The 17,836-nt window shown below is 36.2% G+C and overlaps 1 protein-coding gene across 2 annotated transcripts in view; it reads right to left on the reverse strand.

Annotated features, from left to right (window-relative positions):
- LOC105469845 (integrin subunit beta like 1) overlaps positions 1–17,836 on the reverse strand; it is a 269,680-nt gene that overhangs the window by 138,850 nt on the left and 112,994 nt on the right. For both annotated transcript variants that reach the window (XM_011721388.2, XM_024789134.2), the window contains one exon: positions 2,806–2,952. In XM_011721388.2, the coding sequence (XP_011719690.2) occupies positions 2,806–2,952 (147 nt within the window). The remainder of the gene's footprint in view (positions 1–2,805; positions 2,953–17,836) is intronic.

Below are 17,836 nucleotides of genomic sequence, written 5' to 3' on the forward strand. Positions count from 1 at the left end.
AAAGGATAGACTAAATAAGGCAACCATATAATGTTAGCCAATCAACTATTTTTCTTTGCTTTCTTTTTCTGTTCACCCTATAAAAGCCTCCCACTTGCATTCCCTCAATGAAGCTCCTGTACCACTTCTGATTTGGAGCTGCCTGATTCACGAATCATTGTTTGCTCAGATAAAATAAAAATTGTATTATGATTCAATCTACCTTTTTGACACAAGCCTGTTTGCAGAAAGGGCCAAGAAGCAAATACACTCCAGTGGAAATAAGCATTCCTAGTGCTCACAATTTTTATTCAAATACCATTTTCACTAAAAGGAATCAGGGCTATTTGGATAAGTGGCTGATTCCAAAGGTGTGGTGAAGCAGGTCCAATATGACCCTGGAATGTGTTATTATGCCAACAAGAATTGCAAAAACAAACCAAAAACAAAAAAAAAAAGGGAGGCATGTCACAAAAACACAAAAGCTAGCCCGATGGGCTCTAATACCTAATCTGGAAAACTCTGTGCACCAGAATAATTTTGTACAAAATGAATAACAAATCACTGAAATAATAAGAATTGTGCTTCTAGACTGATAAGAAGTCACTAAGTAAATGAAATATCAAATAACTGGTAAATGAGAGAGGATTCCTGTTTGTGATAGAATGCTGAGTGCCAACTAGTCCATTCGGAGAGAATGTTACAGTTCTTAAATCATCATTTTCCAGTCATCATTGTCAATACTGTATCAGGTTATTGTCATCAGTGGATGATAAATCTAGGGTAATTTTAGTGAGGAATGTGATACATGTATGTTTTTAAAGTGTTTCCTCATAGAATGCACATTTGTGAAGAGGGTAAGTCAGAAATAACACAGTTGAGACACTAGCCAACACCTTGACCATCTCATCAAAACTGACATCACCACTATGAGCATATGGACATCATGTGCTTCCATATGAAACATTTGGAGAATATGAAACCATTTCTCCAATGTTTTACCTCAGAATGTGTATGATGAATCTAATCGTGGGAGACATAAGACAAATCCAAGATAAGTACACTTTTCTTTTAATAAAATGGGGACAACTTTCTTCACAAGTTTCAATGCTCCAAAGGTAAAGTCTGTGGAAATGGCCCAGCTTAAGGAAGACTAAAGAGAGATATAAACATAACATTTTCAATAGACTGAATCCTGCAAGGAGAGAAAAATGCTATAGAGGACACTATTGGGTCACTTGACTAAACCAGATTATGAATAAAGGTATTGCATCCATGCTTAAAAAATGAGAGAGTACAGATGTCCTAGAAATGCATTTATATTGTATTGAATATGTTTTATCATCCACTGAAACACTTCTGTATGTTTTCTCCTTTAAGATATGTTAATGTGGTGAATTACATGTTTAGATTCCTTAATATTAAACATCTTTAGAATCCTAGACTACTGCATTTGATTATAATGTTCTTTAAAAAATAAAACCCTAAATTTGATTTGCAAACAACAAATAAATAAATCCAAAAATAGATTTCAAACCCAAAACAGAATTCAGGTCTTGTTTCTGAAATAAATTTGAAAAGAATTTTTTCAAGATGAAAGACACTATGGGGGGGGTGTGTGTGTGTGTGTGTGTGTGTGTGTGTGTTTGGAGGGGTGGGTGTTATGAATTGGAAGTAGAGGAATCCTACTAAGAAGAAAGAAAGACTGAAGTGCTAGAGAAATATGATGAGAACATCATGAACACAGAAAGGGACCTAACTGCTAAGACCATTTGTCATGACCCCTGACGGATCCACTCACACCTCGCTTTGGATATGGTCCTGATTCCTATCAGCAAAACACCTTTACTGAGCTCAGTCTAAAACACACAATCTGTTGCAGTCAGACTGTGGGGAGTTCTCAGCTCTAGTTAGAGGTGGGCCCTACCGACAATGTGAGCTTCGGGAGGAAAGGTACTCATTCGTGAAGTCAAATCCTCACCTTTAGCATTTAGAGCAATGGGTTGCACACTCGATCTATATTAAAATCACCCAGAGAGCTTTAAAAAAAACCACCAAAGTCAAGGCCAGACACCAAAGCACTTGAAACAGAACCTCTGCTGTACTACACGAGAACTGACGGTTTATTCCTTTCCCCTTGGGATGCTGATGTTCAACCATGGTTGAGAAAAACTGATTTTGAGGTTTCACCTGCCCAAATGTAAAAATAGTATTTAATTTAGGTAACACTCACTAAATACCATTGAAACCTAAACTGCAACTCTTTTATATGATTTTGCTAATCAATTTTAATAGCATCTCTATAATTTTGTAAAAAGTATTTTCGAATAACTTCTATAAAACAAAAAATATTTTGATCAAACAAAAAATCTTTCTGAGACTATATCCTTCAAGGAGTTTATAACCAGTATATCTGAAACTTCTATCAGACTTAAAGTATTTGGTTCTATTTTGTGAAGGTAAAAATTCAAAGCACCCTTGATCTGTAACAGAAAATAATTAAGTCGGTTTATATAAATCCCTTTTAACAGATGTAATCCGGTATTCAATATCATGGCTCACAATTTACGTAAAATGTTGTTGGGATGTTGTTTCCAGTGAATATCCTGCTAGAAGGAGGCATTTGGAACAGCTGGAAAGTATCAGACTTGCCTGTCTCAGCAAGATGGCATTTTTTTCTATTGATTTATCTGAATTTCACTTCTAAAAAACACACTCAAAAGCAGACTCACTCAGAGATTCGACATTTCTCCATGCCCACATATTTCCATTAAAAACAAAATTTGATTATTTCACTTAAGCATTTTCACAGGGTATACTTCTTACCTGCATTAGAGCAGATGATGTCTTGTGAATTCTTGCACATTTGGTTACTTTTCTTCTTTGTCAAGTCACAGTGAGTTGGGTACTGGCAAGCATCCCCATACCATCCCTGGTCACACTTGCACTTGCCACAGTCACACTTACCATGGCCTGAGGATTGAACAACATCTAGTCAGACTCAAATTGTTTTCCAAAGATAACCATTACTATAACACATACTCTTAACAGTGACATTGATTTGGGACTGAGCTGTAATAAATTGAAACTCATGTATATCACAGTGGCTGAGGGGTAATGCTATTATATAAAATGCAATGGAATGTGAAAATTTTATTTCAATAATCAACTGATAAATGATTGTGAAAACATTAATTTATGAAGACATTAGGATAATACATTAAAAAGCGTAATAAATCACATGGTCAGAAAATTCAGCACTGAAAAAACATTCTATCCAGCATCTCAGTACTTAAGAGACAAAAGTCCAATGAAAAAATACTTCTACTTAACTGTATTTTACATAACACACTAAACCACAAACCTTGAATGAAGATTCTTACATGAAACTCTACTAAACACTGGCCTTACAGTTACTCGAATTAAGCATGTAATGAAATTTATGGATATATTATATACCAACTTCAGTAATATGGTCATAAAATATGTATATATTTTGTTTCATATTCATCCACCTCCACAGAGATGTCTCAATCTTCAATGTTCTCAATAGTCATTTTGCTTTAATGCATGTTGTTTTCATTGTTGTGATCAGTAACGTTATTAAGTCCTGCTTGATGAAGCCTACTAGTTTTTATTGATTGCACATTAGTCTGACAGAAGTACAAAACGTGTGCAGTACTTAGTCCTTGTCCTCAAAGAACTTATAAACTTCAAAGTCAAGGCTAATATGCAAAGAAGCTGATGTGATTTCAGCCAGAAGTGATTGTCACCTCGAGTTAAGTTGAGCGATATAGTCTATGACCTATAGACATAATAGTAGAGACTTTCTGGACTTCCTTGATGGTTAACTGGCCCTTGAAAGTTGAACAGATTTTGAATGAGTTACAGGAAGAGTGCACATACATTACTCAAGACAATACTACTATGTCTAAATGTCTAAGATTCACAGGCCACATGAAGTCATTGATCCGATTCAACGTGGTAGCTGAAATCCAAGGGATAAGGTCCAGATGGTTGGTCAGTATGAATGGCTTGGAAGCTGCCCATCTGGGCATGTTCGGCAGAGTCTGAATCTGTGATTGGCTGTGATTTTAAAACTGCTCTTTATGTGGCCCAGTCCATGTAAATGTTCCTATTTCTGTTGCATTTATAAAATTAATTATTCTATTGTATAAACAAAACCTTGCAAGTATCTTAATTGAAATTCATTCTATTCGGCACACATTACTTCGCCAAATTGATTGCATCATTTTGCATTCCTACCTGGCCTTACAAGATATTGTCAATCTTGGCCAACTTGGTATCATTTATAAGCAAAAGTGATCTCTCCTGTCAACCACCTAGACTATTTATAAAAGCATTAAGCCAAATTCCTGCAGTGGCTAAGGCTCTTTGATCAATCAACTATCTTGGAAACTGTGCTGACTCTTTAATCACATTAGTGTATTAGGTTGAACCATATGGAATTGCCACTTTCATAAGTTGAATATCAGCTGTTTCTTAAGGTTCCACACCAATAAACAGTCTTCATATAAACATTAAAGAAAATAGAAACGATTTAGAAGATAAAGCATTATGGTAGCAATAATTTGGTGAATCAAGAATGAAAGACTACTTAATGTGATTTTTAAAATTTTATATTGAATAGGACATCTTAGATCCTAAAGTATATACAATAGAGATGGGAAGTAATTTGCAAGTCAAAGGTAACATCTTTTTAAAGGTTAGAAGGTTAAAAATAGAAAGATGGGGGAAAATAAACAAAATGTATACAAGATAGGGAGAGATGCATCCCTTCCAAACTGACCCAATGAAGCATCAATAGAAGAAATATTCTAAGTAGCTTATCCCCTGAAGTGAGTTCATGAAGGCTCAGTTTCATGAAACTCTCTTCACAGAAGATTCTAGAGTAAAATAAATACGGAACAGACTCTGCTATCTTCTGTTTTAATGTGTCATGATATACATCAGCACACTAATGAGCCTCATATGTCCTATCATGAAAAATATTTTTAATTTTTTTTAGCTTAGAATTTGCAAAACTTTGGCTAGGAGGCCCCATATCAGCATCTTAGGCACATGCTTAAACTAACACTGTGTCAGACACTGTAATGTGTTTTCAGCTTCTTCCTTAGCATCTGTTTGGAGGCAAAGATGACAGCTCATGTCAGACAGGGCCATCTGCCTTTACATTCTTTCTAAACCTTATGCCCAGTAAGGGTTCCATGATTCATTTTCTTCCATTTAGGAAAACTCATTGAATAGGAATTGATTTCTGACTGTCAAGAATTATCAAATAGCCTGTGTAACCTTGTTTAAAGATAAATATATCTTTAAAAAATAGTATTCAGACTATCTTTTACAATGTTTTCTAAGGTTAGTAAGAGCTTTAGCAGACCTCAGGGGATTAGGTTGCTATATTATTGTGGCAAGGTAATCTATGTTACAGTGTTAATAATATGGCTTCAAAAAACACCTCATTTTTCAAAATAATTTATTTGTTATGTGTTAGTTTCCTGAATCTTCCATAACAAAGCACCACAAACTCGGTGGCTTAAAAAAACAGAAATTTATTCTCTCACAGTGATGAAGGCTAGAACCTGAAATCAGGTTGGTTAGTTCTGGAGGACCTGAGGGAGAAATTGTTCCATGCTTCTCTCCCGGTTGCTGGTGGTTGCAGGTAATCTTGGGCATTACCTGGCTTATGGCAGTGTAACTCTACCCTGATGATACTGCATATCCTTTCATATGCTTATTTGCAATACATCTATCTTCTTTTACCCATTTTTGCATTGAAATTTCAGAGTCATTTTTTTTTTTTTTTTTTTTGAGACGGAGTCTTGCTCTGTCACCCAGGCTGGAGTGCAGTGGCCAGATCTCAGCTCACTGCAAGCTCCGCCTCCCGGGTTCACGCCATTCTCCTGCCTCAGCCTCCCAAGTAGCTGGGAATATAGGCGCCCGCCACCTCGCCCGGCTAGTTTTTTGTATTTTTTTAGTAGAGACGGGGTTTCACCGTGTTAGCCAGGATGGTCTCGATCTCCTGACCTCGTGATCCGCCCGTCTCGGCCTCCCAAAGTGCTGGGATTACAGGCGTGAGCCACCGCGCCCAGCAGAGTCATTTTTATATATGAATATATAACATATATAATTATATATACATATGTACACATACACATACAAATATACCTATATTTCTACATATGTTTATAAATTTATATATACATGTATATGTATGTTTATCCTGGATGCAAGTTGTCATATATATGTATATATAAAAACATATATGTATATCAACATATATATGTGCACATATATATATCCAGGATACATATGTATATACACACATAAACTGTTATATATACATTTATGTATGGATATATATGTATACACAATTTGTATACATATACATATATATATATGTATGTATATCCTGGATAGAAGTTCATTGTCACAAATGTAATTTGCAAATATTCTCTCCCAATTTGTGATTTGCCTTTTGTTCTATTAACAGTATCTTTTGAAGAGTAAAAGGTTTTGATCTTAATCCAATTTATCAAGTTTTTTCTTTAATAGTTGTTTTGTGGTATCTACCAGAAAAACCTTTGCCTAACTCCAGGCTTATTCTTCTGCTACAACCACAGTCTTGATTACTGTAATTTATAGTAAATATGGAAATCAAGTATTCTGAGAACTCCAACTCTGTTCTTTTTAAAACTTATTTTGGCTTTTGTAGTTCCTTTGATTTTCTATATAAATTCTAGAATCAGTATGTTGACATCAGCAAAAAGGCTTGCACAGATTTTGATAGGGATTGCATTGAATCTATAGATAAAAGTAGAGAGAATTGCCAATCTTAACAATATTTAGTCTGTGAATACAGTGAAGTACATTGGTTGAGTTTTTAATGTTGTATCAGACTTGTATCTTGAGACATACCTCATGTGGTTGTTAAGTATTTTATTTTTATGTATTTATATATTGGATTCCATTTACTAATATTCTATTAAAGATTTGGTGGTCTATGTTTATAAATCACACTGGCAAGTAGTTTTGTTTGTTGTAAGGTCTTTGTCTACTTTTAGGATAAGGAAAATGTTGCCCTAATGAAGTGATTTGAAATGTATTCTCTAATCTTCTAGTTTTTGGAAGAGGGAGTATAGAATTAGCATTATTTTATCCTTAAGAGTTTGGTAGAATTTGCTAGTAAAATCATAGGAGCCTAGAATATTCCTTTTTACAAATGTTTAACTATGATTCACTTTGCTTGACCAATATTGGGCTATTCAAGTTATCTATTTCTTTTTAGTTGATTTTGGCAGATTGTGTCTTTCAAGAACTTGGCCCATTACATTTAAGTTCCTGAACTTAACAGGCATAGACCTGCTGATATCATAAGCTTACTATCTTTTTAACATGCATAGTGTTGGACATTATGTATGCTATTTCATGCTGATGCTGGTAGTATTTGTATGTCTTATATGTTTCTTGATCAGTCTGCTTAAAAATAAATCAATTTTATATTATTTTCAAATAATCAGCTTTTGGTTTTGTTGACTTTCTTTATTGTTTTTCTCTTTTCAGTTTCACTAATTTTTTCTCTAATCTTTATTATTTTTCTTCCTTCTCCTGTATTTGGATTTAAATAGGTCTTTTTTCTATTTTCTAGGGTAGAAGTATAAATTAATTTTAAACACTTATTCTGTTCTAACATAAACATTAAATTCTGTAAGTTTTTCTGTAAGTACTATGTTAGCTGCAATCCACAAACTTTTGATATGTTATATTTTTATTTTCATTCAGTTAAATATTTTTATTTATAAATTATTTTATTTTCATTCATTAAAATATTTTTAATATCCCTTGAGATTTCCTATTGACCTACGGGTTATGTAGCAGTGTGTTGTTTAAATTTTTTTCAGATCTATTTCTGTAATTTCTAGTTTAATCACATTATTATACGATCATAGTTTCTTTTAAATTTCTGAAGGCTTCTATTATGACACAGAAGATGATCTATCTTGTTCAATTTTCCTTATGCATTTTAAAATAATGTATCTTCTGTTGTTCTATAAATGTCAATTTGGTCAAGCTGGTAATAGTTTTGTTCAGGTTTTCTATATCCTAATTTTCTATCTACTTGTTCTGTCGACTATGATAAAGGAGCATTGACATCGACTACAATTGTGGATTTCTTCCCCTTTCAGTCTGTCATTTTAAAAATTTATGTATTTTGAAATGCTTTATGTGCCTATATATTTAGCATTTTTAAACTTAGGATATAATTAATTTTTCATTGTGTTATATCTGTCTTTATCCTTGATATTATTTCTTGTCCTAAAGCCTACTTTGTCTAATATCAGTAAAGTTGATCCAGTTTTCATCTGATGGGTGTTTGCATAGAATACCTTTCCCATTCATTTATATTTAACCTGTCAATGTCTTATCTTTAAAGTGGTTTCTTATAGATTAGTCATGCCTCAGTTTTTATACAATCTGACAATCTCTACCTTCTAACTGGTTAATTTAAAGAGGTCACATTTAACATGATCTTTTACATTGCTGGATATAAATCTACCAACTTTCTAAGCAATTTTCATTAGCTTTATCAGTTCTTGTTTTTGCCTCTTTTTTCTGCTTTCTGTTTTGTTTATTGAGCATTGTTTTTTATTCTATTTCCTTTACTATTTGTATACTTTGATTTTTAGTGGTGGTCCTATTGTATACATTACGTATCTTTAATCAACCAGAGTTTACATTCAAATAATATTGTACCACTTTACATGGAATTTAAGGAATTTAAAACATTAAATTCCAAGCTCTTTCCTCTCATTCTTTGTGCCATTTTACTTATGCATAAACACACACACGTTTCCTATAGACACACAATCTACTGCCATTAATTTTATTTTAAACAGTCACTTTTAGAGCAACTAAAAATAAAACTATAATGTTATTATACTTTAATTTATTCCATTTCCATTGCTCTTCATTTCTTTGTGTAGATTCAAATTTGTCAAGTATCGCATTCCTTTTGTCTAAAGAACTTCCTTTACATTTATTTAGGGTAGGTCTGCTGTAATGAATAGTCTCATAAAAATCCTTAATTGTTTTCATGTTTGGAATATACTTTTTGCTGGATATAGAATTCAATGCTAACATCTATCTCTTTCAGGCCTTCAAATACATCACTTCATTTTCCCCAAGCTTGCATGGTTTCTGACAAGAAGTCCCCTGTCACTACTATCTTTGTTCCTCTGCATATGTTTCTTTTTCTGTAACTGCCTGTAAGAGTTTGTTTGTTTTTGTGTTTGGTAATTTGAAAATGATAAGTCCACCTCTTTGTTTTTGTGTGATACATATTCTTCGTTATTTTTCTATGTCGAGCTTTCATTTATGTATGTTCCTGTTTCCTTCCCATAGCTGCCATGGATACTCACAAGTGCTCTAAGAGCAAGAAGATTTATTACCCTTCCCCCAACAGTAAAAGATTTTGTTTTATAGGGGAAATAGGTACCAAGTGTCTGGATAGTTTCATGACCATCCTGGAGGAGTTGCTCCTCTCTTCCTTGAGTTCCCCACTTCCTGGATCTGTTTTCAAAAGCATCCTCCAGTCCTTTCTGTGAGAGCTCAATGGGATTTATAGATACAAATCTGAAGAGGATGTGGACTCTCTCAAATTCTGCAGCACCCCGGGGCTTCACGCTCATTCACAAGGGCACGTTCGGCCGCTAACAACTTTTCCACCACCCTTCTCAGCGCCTAATTGTGTCTACCCAGCTAAGCCCGAGCTCATTTCTCTCTCTCCCTTCATCTGCTTATCTATCTCCAGATTTTGGGCCAGTTGCTTTTCCTGTGACTTCAGATCTTGGATGAATTCACAAACACATGGGGATTTTTAATTGTCCCACTTTTCTTCAATGTAAGAATGGGAATCACACTTTGTAACTTTCTACATCCCTAAGTGGAAACCAGAATCTTACAGCCACTTTGCAAATAAGTTCATTAAGGATAAAGAATAACTAGAGCTCACATCCCCAACACCTGTGATGCTACACAGCCCTGCATTCACATGTATATTGGAAATAATCAATTATAGCTCAGAGATTGTAAATACAGAAAAAGAGATAACTTGAGTTACTTGTATTTGTCTTTTTAACCACTTGGAGTGTTTATTTGTTTTTACATTTTAAAACAGCATACAGAGGGATGTAATGTGTAACTTTTGATGTAGGTGTAAATTTTTGTTCATGTATAAATTATTTAACTTAATTTTATAATATCTTTTAAAAGTAAATGTATTATTCTATACACATTATAATGTGTTTTAAGACTAAAAACAACTTTTAAAAATTTGATTGTTAATTATCTTTTCACGATTACTACTGGCAACAATTTTATCACATAGAGAAGGACAGACATTAAAAATTTATTCTCTCTGTGCATCAAATAAGCTAGGTGTACCACTGCTATAGCCTCATGATAACCTTGAAATAGAGATATTTTAATTTGAACACTTAGTTGACTCTGCCAGCTAAAATCCATTTGCTTTGTTCAAATATGTAAATTCCCAAAACCTGTTTTGTGTCCTATTTTCCAGGGTATTCAAATATGCTCAGTTTATAATAGATAAACTCAATTTTTCTCTAGTCATTTTTGAGCCACCATAGATTCCTAAGCCTTCTCTAGTAATAAGAAACAAAGAAACTATGTCACATTCTAAGAAAAAATTGTGAAATAATTATTTATCTGATATTACAATTATTTCATGATTTGAGACAGAAACTACACCATTTTTAAGACAGGGCACCAGTCCCTGGCTTGCTTCTCAAGCTGAGGAAAAAAAAAAAAAGTTCCTTAGATATTTCTGCTTTTCATTCCTGAGAACACTTTCATGTGGACAATGTAAGAATAGAGAAGATTCCACTGCCTCGAAATTAAAAGGTCTCTACTCTTGTCCTGCCTGGACACTAACTAGTTATATAATCTTGACAGGAAAATAAAAAAGAAGAGAAGAAAGGGAAACTAATAATTATTGGCTTCCAGTACTATGATGAGTACTTTATGCAAGCTAGTCTGATTTTCATAATGAGCCAATAAGATGGGCTTTGTTTTTCCATTCTACAAGTGAGAAGACTGAGCAGAGTTTAAGTGTTTGGTTTGGCTCAAGGTCATGTAGCTGGTAAACTGAAAAGCTACATTTTTCCCATGACAGCCAACATTATCTGTTTAGTTCTGGAATTTAGCAATGGACTTGAAAGGACTCTTTTGCTCTAGGAAGAGTGGTGCTAGCAAAAGCTATGGATTGGTTGTTTGATAGCACTGGTTTTATTTTTACTGCTTCCTTTGAAACACACACGCTTAGAACTGGATCATTCATAATGCTTGGTGAAAGAACTATAACAGTCAAGTTATTGAACTTCACCATTTAAAACTGAATAATGCTAAAACTGGTACATAAAATAATTCAGAGACTAGTCATGAAATTTTTCTTGAGCTACCTCACTGTGCTCATGTGCAAAATTAAGAGATTGGATTGAATAGCCCCAAGATTCCCTTCATCTCGAAAATCCCATATTATACCCTCAATTATTTTCTTTTTCTCATAACAAAGTAGTATTTTCAAATTGGGTACTTAACCTATTAAAACAAAAGGGTGACAGACATCAATTTATTGTGATCAGATCTTGCTTGCTACTAAAATCAATGATAACACAGTTAAAATTCTATGTGTCATTCAAAGTATCCATTAAAATATTACAGATAATCAAGATATGTTTATTGTTAAGGTGCATTTGCATTCATACTACTAAAACTGGGGGCTGTAAATATTAGAATTCTAATAACCTGTAACTGAAGGATGAAGCTGAAATTACAGTACGCAAAATACAATATTTTGGCTGAACTTAGAAAATTTTATAAAGTCAAACATATATTCATGTGTATCAAATTCATGAAAGTTATATAAACACACACACACAAATACAAATACACAAACACTAGTTTGGGATTCAGGAAACCTCTAGGTGTTAGTATAGATGATGTCACTGCCAGCTCTGTGGACTTCAGCCAGCTGGTTAATCTTTTAATGTTTCTGGTCCCAATATTTTTGTCTGGTAAATTAAAAATGTATACGAGATCAGAATTTCTTGAGAGAGGCAAGGCATGTCCCTTTAAGAGGGTATCTGAATTTTTTCTTCCTCTGTCCTGTTCCATCCACATAAATCCCAAAAACTTGGTGACGCTTTCCCTACCAGAGAATCCATGATAATAAAAGAGAGTATGGCATATCTCAGGTGTCCCGAGAAGGGAACGAGAGAAAGGGAAGACCACTAGATTTGATGACAGACATTCTCCGTTCTCTTTGTCACCTTCTAGCTTTCAGTTCTAAGACTCTATTTGTCAGAAATCTTTTTTAAAAATTTTAGATTCAGGGGGTACCTGTGCATATTTGTTACGTGGGTATATCGCCTAATGGTGGGGACTGAGCTTCTAGTGCACCCATCATCCAAATAATGAACATTATATCCAAAAGGTCACCTTTCAACCTCCACCTTCTCCCTCCTTCCCCCTTTTTGGAGTCCCCAGTGTCTATTACGTCAATCTTTATGTCCCTGTGTACCCATTAGTTAGCTCGTTCTCTTATAAGTGAGAACGTGCAATATCTGACTTTCTGCTGTATCAGAAATCTTTAAAGATTCCTCCACCTCTTTTGCAATAAAAACAATCCTCACTTTAGTTTCTTCCTTGGTCTTTTGCCTTCTTGTCGTTGGGCTTTTTTTTTTTTGAGACAGAGTCTCGCTCTGTTGCCCAGGCTGGAGTGCAGTGGCCGGATCTCAGCTCACTGCAAGCTCCGCCTCCCGGGTTTACGCCATTCTCCTGCCTCAGCCTCCCGAGTAGCTGGGACTACAGGCGCCCGCCACCTCGGCCGGCTAGTTTTTTTGTATTTTTTAGTAGAGACTGGGTTTCACCGGGTTAGCCAGGATGGTCTCGATCTCCTGACCTCGTGATCCACCCGTCTCGGCCTCCCAAAGTGCTGGGATTACAGGCTTGAGCCACCGTTGTTTTTTTTTTTTTTTTTTCTTAAGACGCAGTTCGTGGCGCTATCTCATCTCACTGCAACCTTCGCCTCCCGGGTTCAAGCAATTCTCCTGCCTTAGTCTCACGAGTAGCTGGGACTACAGGAGTGCACCACCATGCCTGGCTAATTTTTCTATTTTTAGTAGAAACGGGGTTTCACCATTTTAGCTAGGATGGTCTCAATCTCCTGACCTCATGATCCGCCCACCTTGGCCTCCCAAAGTGCTGGGATTACAGGCGTGAGCCACCGCGCCCAGCCCCTTGTGGGGCATTTTATTTAAGAGAGTCTGTTAGCATCAGATACACCAAATGACAGAAGCCTCTCAAGCTGGAGAACTTAACATCTATTAATATTTATTGGTCAATGCAAGTGAACTTGATAATGAAACAAGAATACAAGACTCTTGAAATGTTGTATCCAGAATAGGATACCCGAGATAAGTGAAATCTCCCCAGTTTTACTGAAAAAGAAAAATGCAGCTTCACAAATCACTCTTACTTCCTCGAGGCCTCACTGTAGAGGGAGGAAACTATGTCACATCTAGAATTCTAAGAAAAGATCATGAAAGAATTCTTTATCTGATATTATCATTATTCCATGGTTTGAGATAGAAACTTGACCATTTTTAATACAGAGGCACAAGGAATCTGGCTAAATGAATACAGGCACATTTATGTGTGCATATATGTGTCTATGTATTCACATATGTACGTAAGTATATGCACAGGAGATCAGCAAGGCTATAAACTTTATCTTTTAAATGGTGACTCAAAGTAAAAGCATTGCATAATGAGATGATATTTAACACTCCTCCCAATGTTGAAAATGTTTTTCAGAACTCTTTGAATGTGCATCTTTGATAAACATTAATAACATTCTTCATCTGACAGTGCTGCTGTGTTCTTCATCCTGAGTTCCACTGGTTGCCTAAGGAGCAATCACTGCCCACAGCCTTATTCCCCATTCCCTAGCAGGAGCTGTGCATCAGCATGGCACCGCTCTGTCTGTCCCATGAGGAGGGATAGGCAGGGCTGTGGAGTGCAGGCTCCAGTAACAGACTGCTTGACTCAGATTCTGCTTGTATGACGTGCTCACTATGTAACTTTAGGCAACTATTTAATCCATCATATTAGTTTGCTAAAAACTGCCATAACAAAGTCCCACAAATCGAGTAACTCCAGACAACAGAAGTGTTTTGTCTCATATTTCTTGAGACTAGAAGTCCCAAACCAGGTGTGAACAGGACCAGGGTCTCTTGAGACTCTGAGTAGAATCCTTCGTTGCCTTATTTTGGCTTCTTGCAGTGACCTACATTTCTTGGAGTTCCTCAGCTCGCAGTTGAATCACTCCGATCTTTGCCTCTCCAATCATTCCAATTACATGGCCTTCTCCAGTCATGTCTCTGTGTGTCTCTTCTTCTTCTTCTTTTTTGAGACAGAATTTCCTTCTTGTTGCCCAGGCTGGAGTGCAATGGCTCAGCCTCCCGACTAGCTGGGATTACAAGCATGTGCCACCACCCCTGGCTAATTTTGTATTTTTAGTAGAGACAGGGTTTCTCCATGTTGGTCAGGCTAGTCTCGAACTCCTGACCTCAGGTGATCCGCCTACCTCGGCCTTCCAAAGTGCTGGGATTACAAGAATGAGCCACCATGCCCGGCCTCTTTTCTTCTTCTTATAAGGATACCAGCCATATTGGATTAAGGGCCCACTCTACTCCAGTATGATCTCAACTTAATAAATTATCTCTGCAAGGCCCAATTTCCAAGTAAGATCACATCCTGAGGTACTGGGTGTTAGAACTTCAACACATCTTTTGGGCAGACACAATTCAACTCATAACACCTCTCATGATCTCTGCTTCTTCCTATGTGAAAAAGGAGCTAATAATAGCACCTCGCTCAGAGAGCTGTTAAAGGTACGGAATGAGTCAGTACCCACAAAGCACTTAGAACACTGCTTATCAATAAAATGATAGCTATTACTATCCACACTGAAAGTGTTTGGAGAGCAGGTTGCCCTAACACAACTGTCCTGACCATCACAACCCTAAACTTAAATAAAGAAGTACTTTTGCAAAATGAAATAAAGGACATTAAGTGCAAATTCTGAGTCTGAGTCCTTCTCTCATATAGCACACAAAAATCCCTGATCAAATACTAATAGTGCATCTGGGTTACAGAGATATGAAAATTTCCTGGAGAATGTCCATAAAACTGACAGACAAATTACTAAGAGATGAATTCAAAATCAACTGGAGCCAAATAAGAATTTAAAGACTTTAAAGTGCTAACCAATGTTTTATCTATATAAAAACATACACACACACATAAAACACTGAAATACATGCACATATATTTTCTTGTGTGTGTTGTCAGTATATTATTTTAAGGTTCCTAAATGCCACCCCTTCCCATATCCATATTATACCTTGACATCAGCTGCCTTTGGAAAAGCAACAGAAACATAACCAACAGCAAAAATTCATTTTTCTGTGTTTTTCATCTTTAGAGCAAAGGTCATGATACAAACTGGTGGTTTCCAAATGTAGGGCCCTCACTGAGGGAGTTTAAAAAAAAATATTTGGTATACAAGAAGAAAACACTGGAATTAATACTTATGCTTATTTTTGTTTTATCTTTAAAAACGTTTATTTTGCACATTTTATGTGCACAACATGTTGATGTAAAATACGCCTATATAAATTATAAATGAATATGCATATATGTGTAAATTTCACTTCTGATGTATAATCAAAAAAGTTTTGAATTGAGGTAAGCATAGGTTTGCAAAGCTATAAGAAAAATTCCATTTTTTAAGCTGGGTGATGAACACACAATATTAATATCGTTATTTTTTATACTTTAGGATAATATTTCACTCAAAAATTTTAAAAAGGAAAAAACATATATGTTACAGTCTTTCTATAAGCAATAATATTAAAGATGTTGTTTAACAATGATGGTGTTTTGGGATTTCAATGATATCAAGAGATCTTACAACTCATAGTAGCCTGACATATTCGCAAGTCACTGCCTGGGGAAGACAAAGTAATACTAATCTTTGCAAGCCGAGGGGCTGTGAAGAGCCAATAGAATGTAACTACTGACTATTTAAATGAAAAGGACACTATTATTCAGAAAAACGTTATGCCAGTATGAGAAATGTATAGAAAAGCTATGAATTGTGTGGCACTCCACAAAAAGGCCCTGTCCCCTGCCCCACCCCAGGAGGGGTGGAGTACAGACAGGGAAAGACAGAGCCTGAAGTCCAATCTGCACATCCCTGGAGAGGATTTGCAAATTTTCTCTGAATCATCTCAGAACAATTTCAACAGAATAAACTTGTGGCTGTTGAGGCCACAAGTGCCTGACCTAGGCCACCAAGTGTCCCACACAGCATGGCTCAGGAGAACAACCATAATTGCTTCAAAGGAAGGTTGCTGTCCAAAGAGGGCCTATGGTGAGAACAAGTAGATGGGCCCACAAGGACTGCCAACCATTGACCACATGAGAAATACAGATGTCATCGTGTAAGACAGCAACTAGAGAAATGAGACATAAGCAGGGACCAGGTAACAGTGACAAAGCCCTGTGAGCAGTTTACTCCCAAGGATTATTGTCTTGACTCCAGGGAAAACCCACATTGATTGAGAGCAACCTGAATGGAATTTAATAACATTCTGTTATGAGCGGACTGAGAGCTGTTATGGGCTAAGTTGTGTCCCCCTACAATTCATATTTTGAAAACTTAAACCCTAGTATCACAGAATGTGACCTTATTTGGAAATAGGGTGGTTGTAGATAGAATTAGTTGAGATCACACTGGATTAGGTGGGCCCTTAATATGATATGACTGATATTCTTATAAAAAGGGGAAACCTTGGCTGGGCACAGTGGCTCAGGCCTGTAATCCCAGAACTTTGGGAGACCGACACAGGAGGATCACCTGAGGTTGGGAATTAGAGACCAGCCTGACCAACATGGAGAAACCCTGTCTCTACTAAAAATACAAAAGTAGCCGGGTGTGGTGGTACACGCCTGTAATTCCAGCTACTTGGGAGGTTGAGGCAATAGAACCGCTTGAACCCGGGAGGTGGAGGTTGCGGTGAGCCGATATAGCACCATTGGACTTCTGCCTGGGTAATGAGAGACACGCTGTCTGAAAAAAGCGGGGGAGGAATCTGGACACAGCAGCAGGCACACAGAGAATGCCTTGTGAAGATGAAAGCAGGGATTGAGGTGATGTGTCTACAAGCCAAGGGTCATCAGCTGCCAGAAGATCCCAAGGGAGCATGGAACAGAGCCTCTCTCACAACCCTCAGGAGGAACCAAGCCTGCCAACACTTTGATCTCAGCCTTCTGGTCTCCAGAACAGTGTGACAAAAAAATTTCTGTAATTCAAAACCATCCCATTTGTGGCACTTTGTTATAGTAGCCCTTGCAAACCAAGGCAGAAGCTCAACATACAGTCTTCAAAAATTATAGGAAAATGAAGATATACTATTTTGCATTTCTGAGTTTACAGTTTCAAAAAGTAATTGCCACACATTGACATATTCAATGCATTTTAATCTATATGCTTAAGAGGTGACCTCATAAATGAGGGTTGAAATTTATATGAATCTTGGCAGAAATAATTACATCTGAATATTGTACCTGGGATACCCAGGGCCATCCTGAAAACTACATCGGAAGGCAAAAACTTCTGAACCAAAGTATATATTTCTCCTTGCTAAAGTGTGTCTAAAGGCAGTAGGGAAAAAAAGCAATAGAAATC

The sequence above is a fragment of the Macaca nemestrina genome, chromosome 16 (assembly GCF_043159975.1).
Source record: "Macaca nemestrina isolate mMacNem1 chromosome 16, mMacNem.hap1, whole genome shotgun sequence".
Classification (NCBI taxonomy): Eukaryota; Metazoa; Chordata; class Mammalia; order Primates; family Cercopithecidae; genus Macaca; species Macaca nemestrina.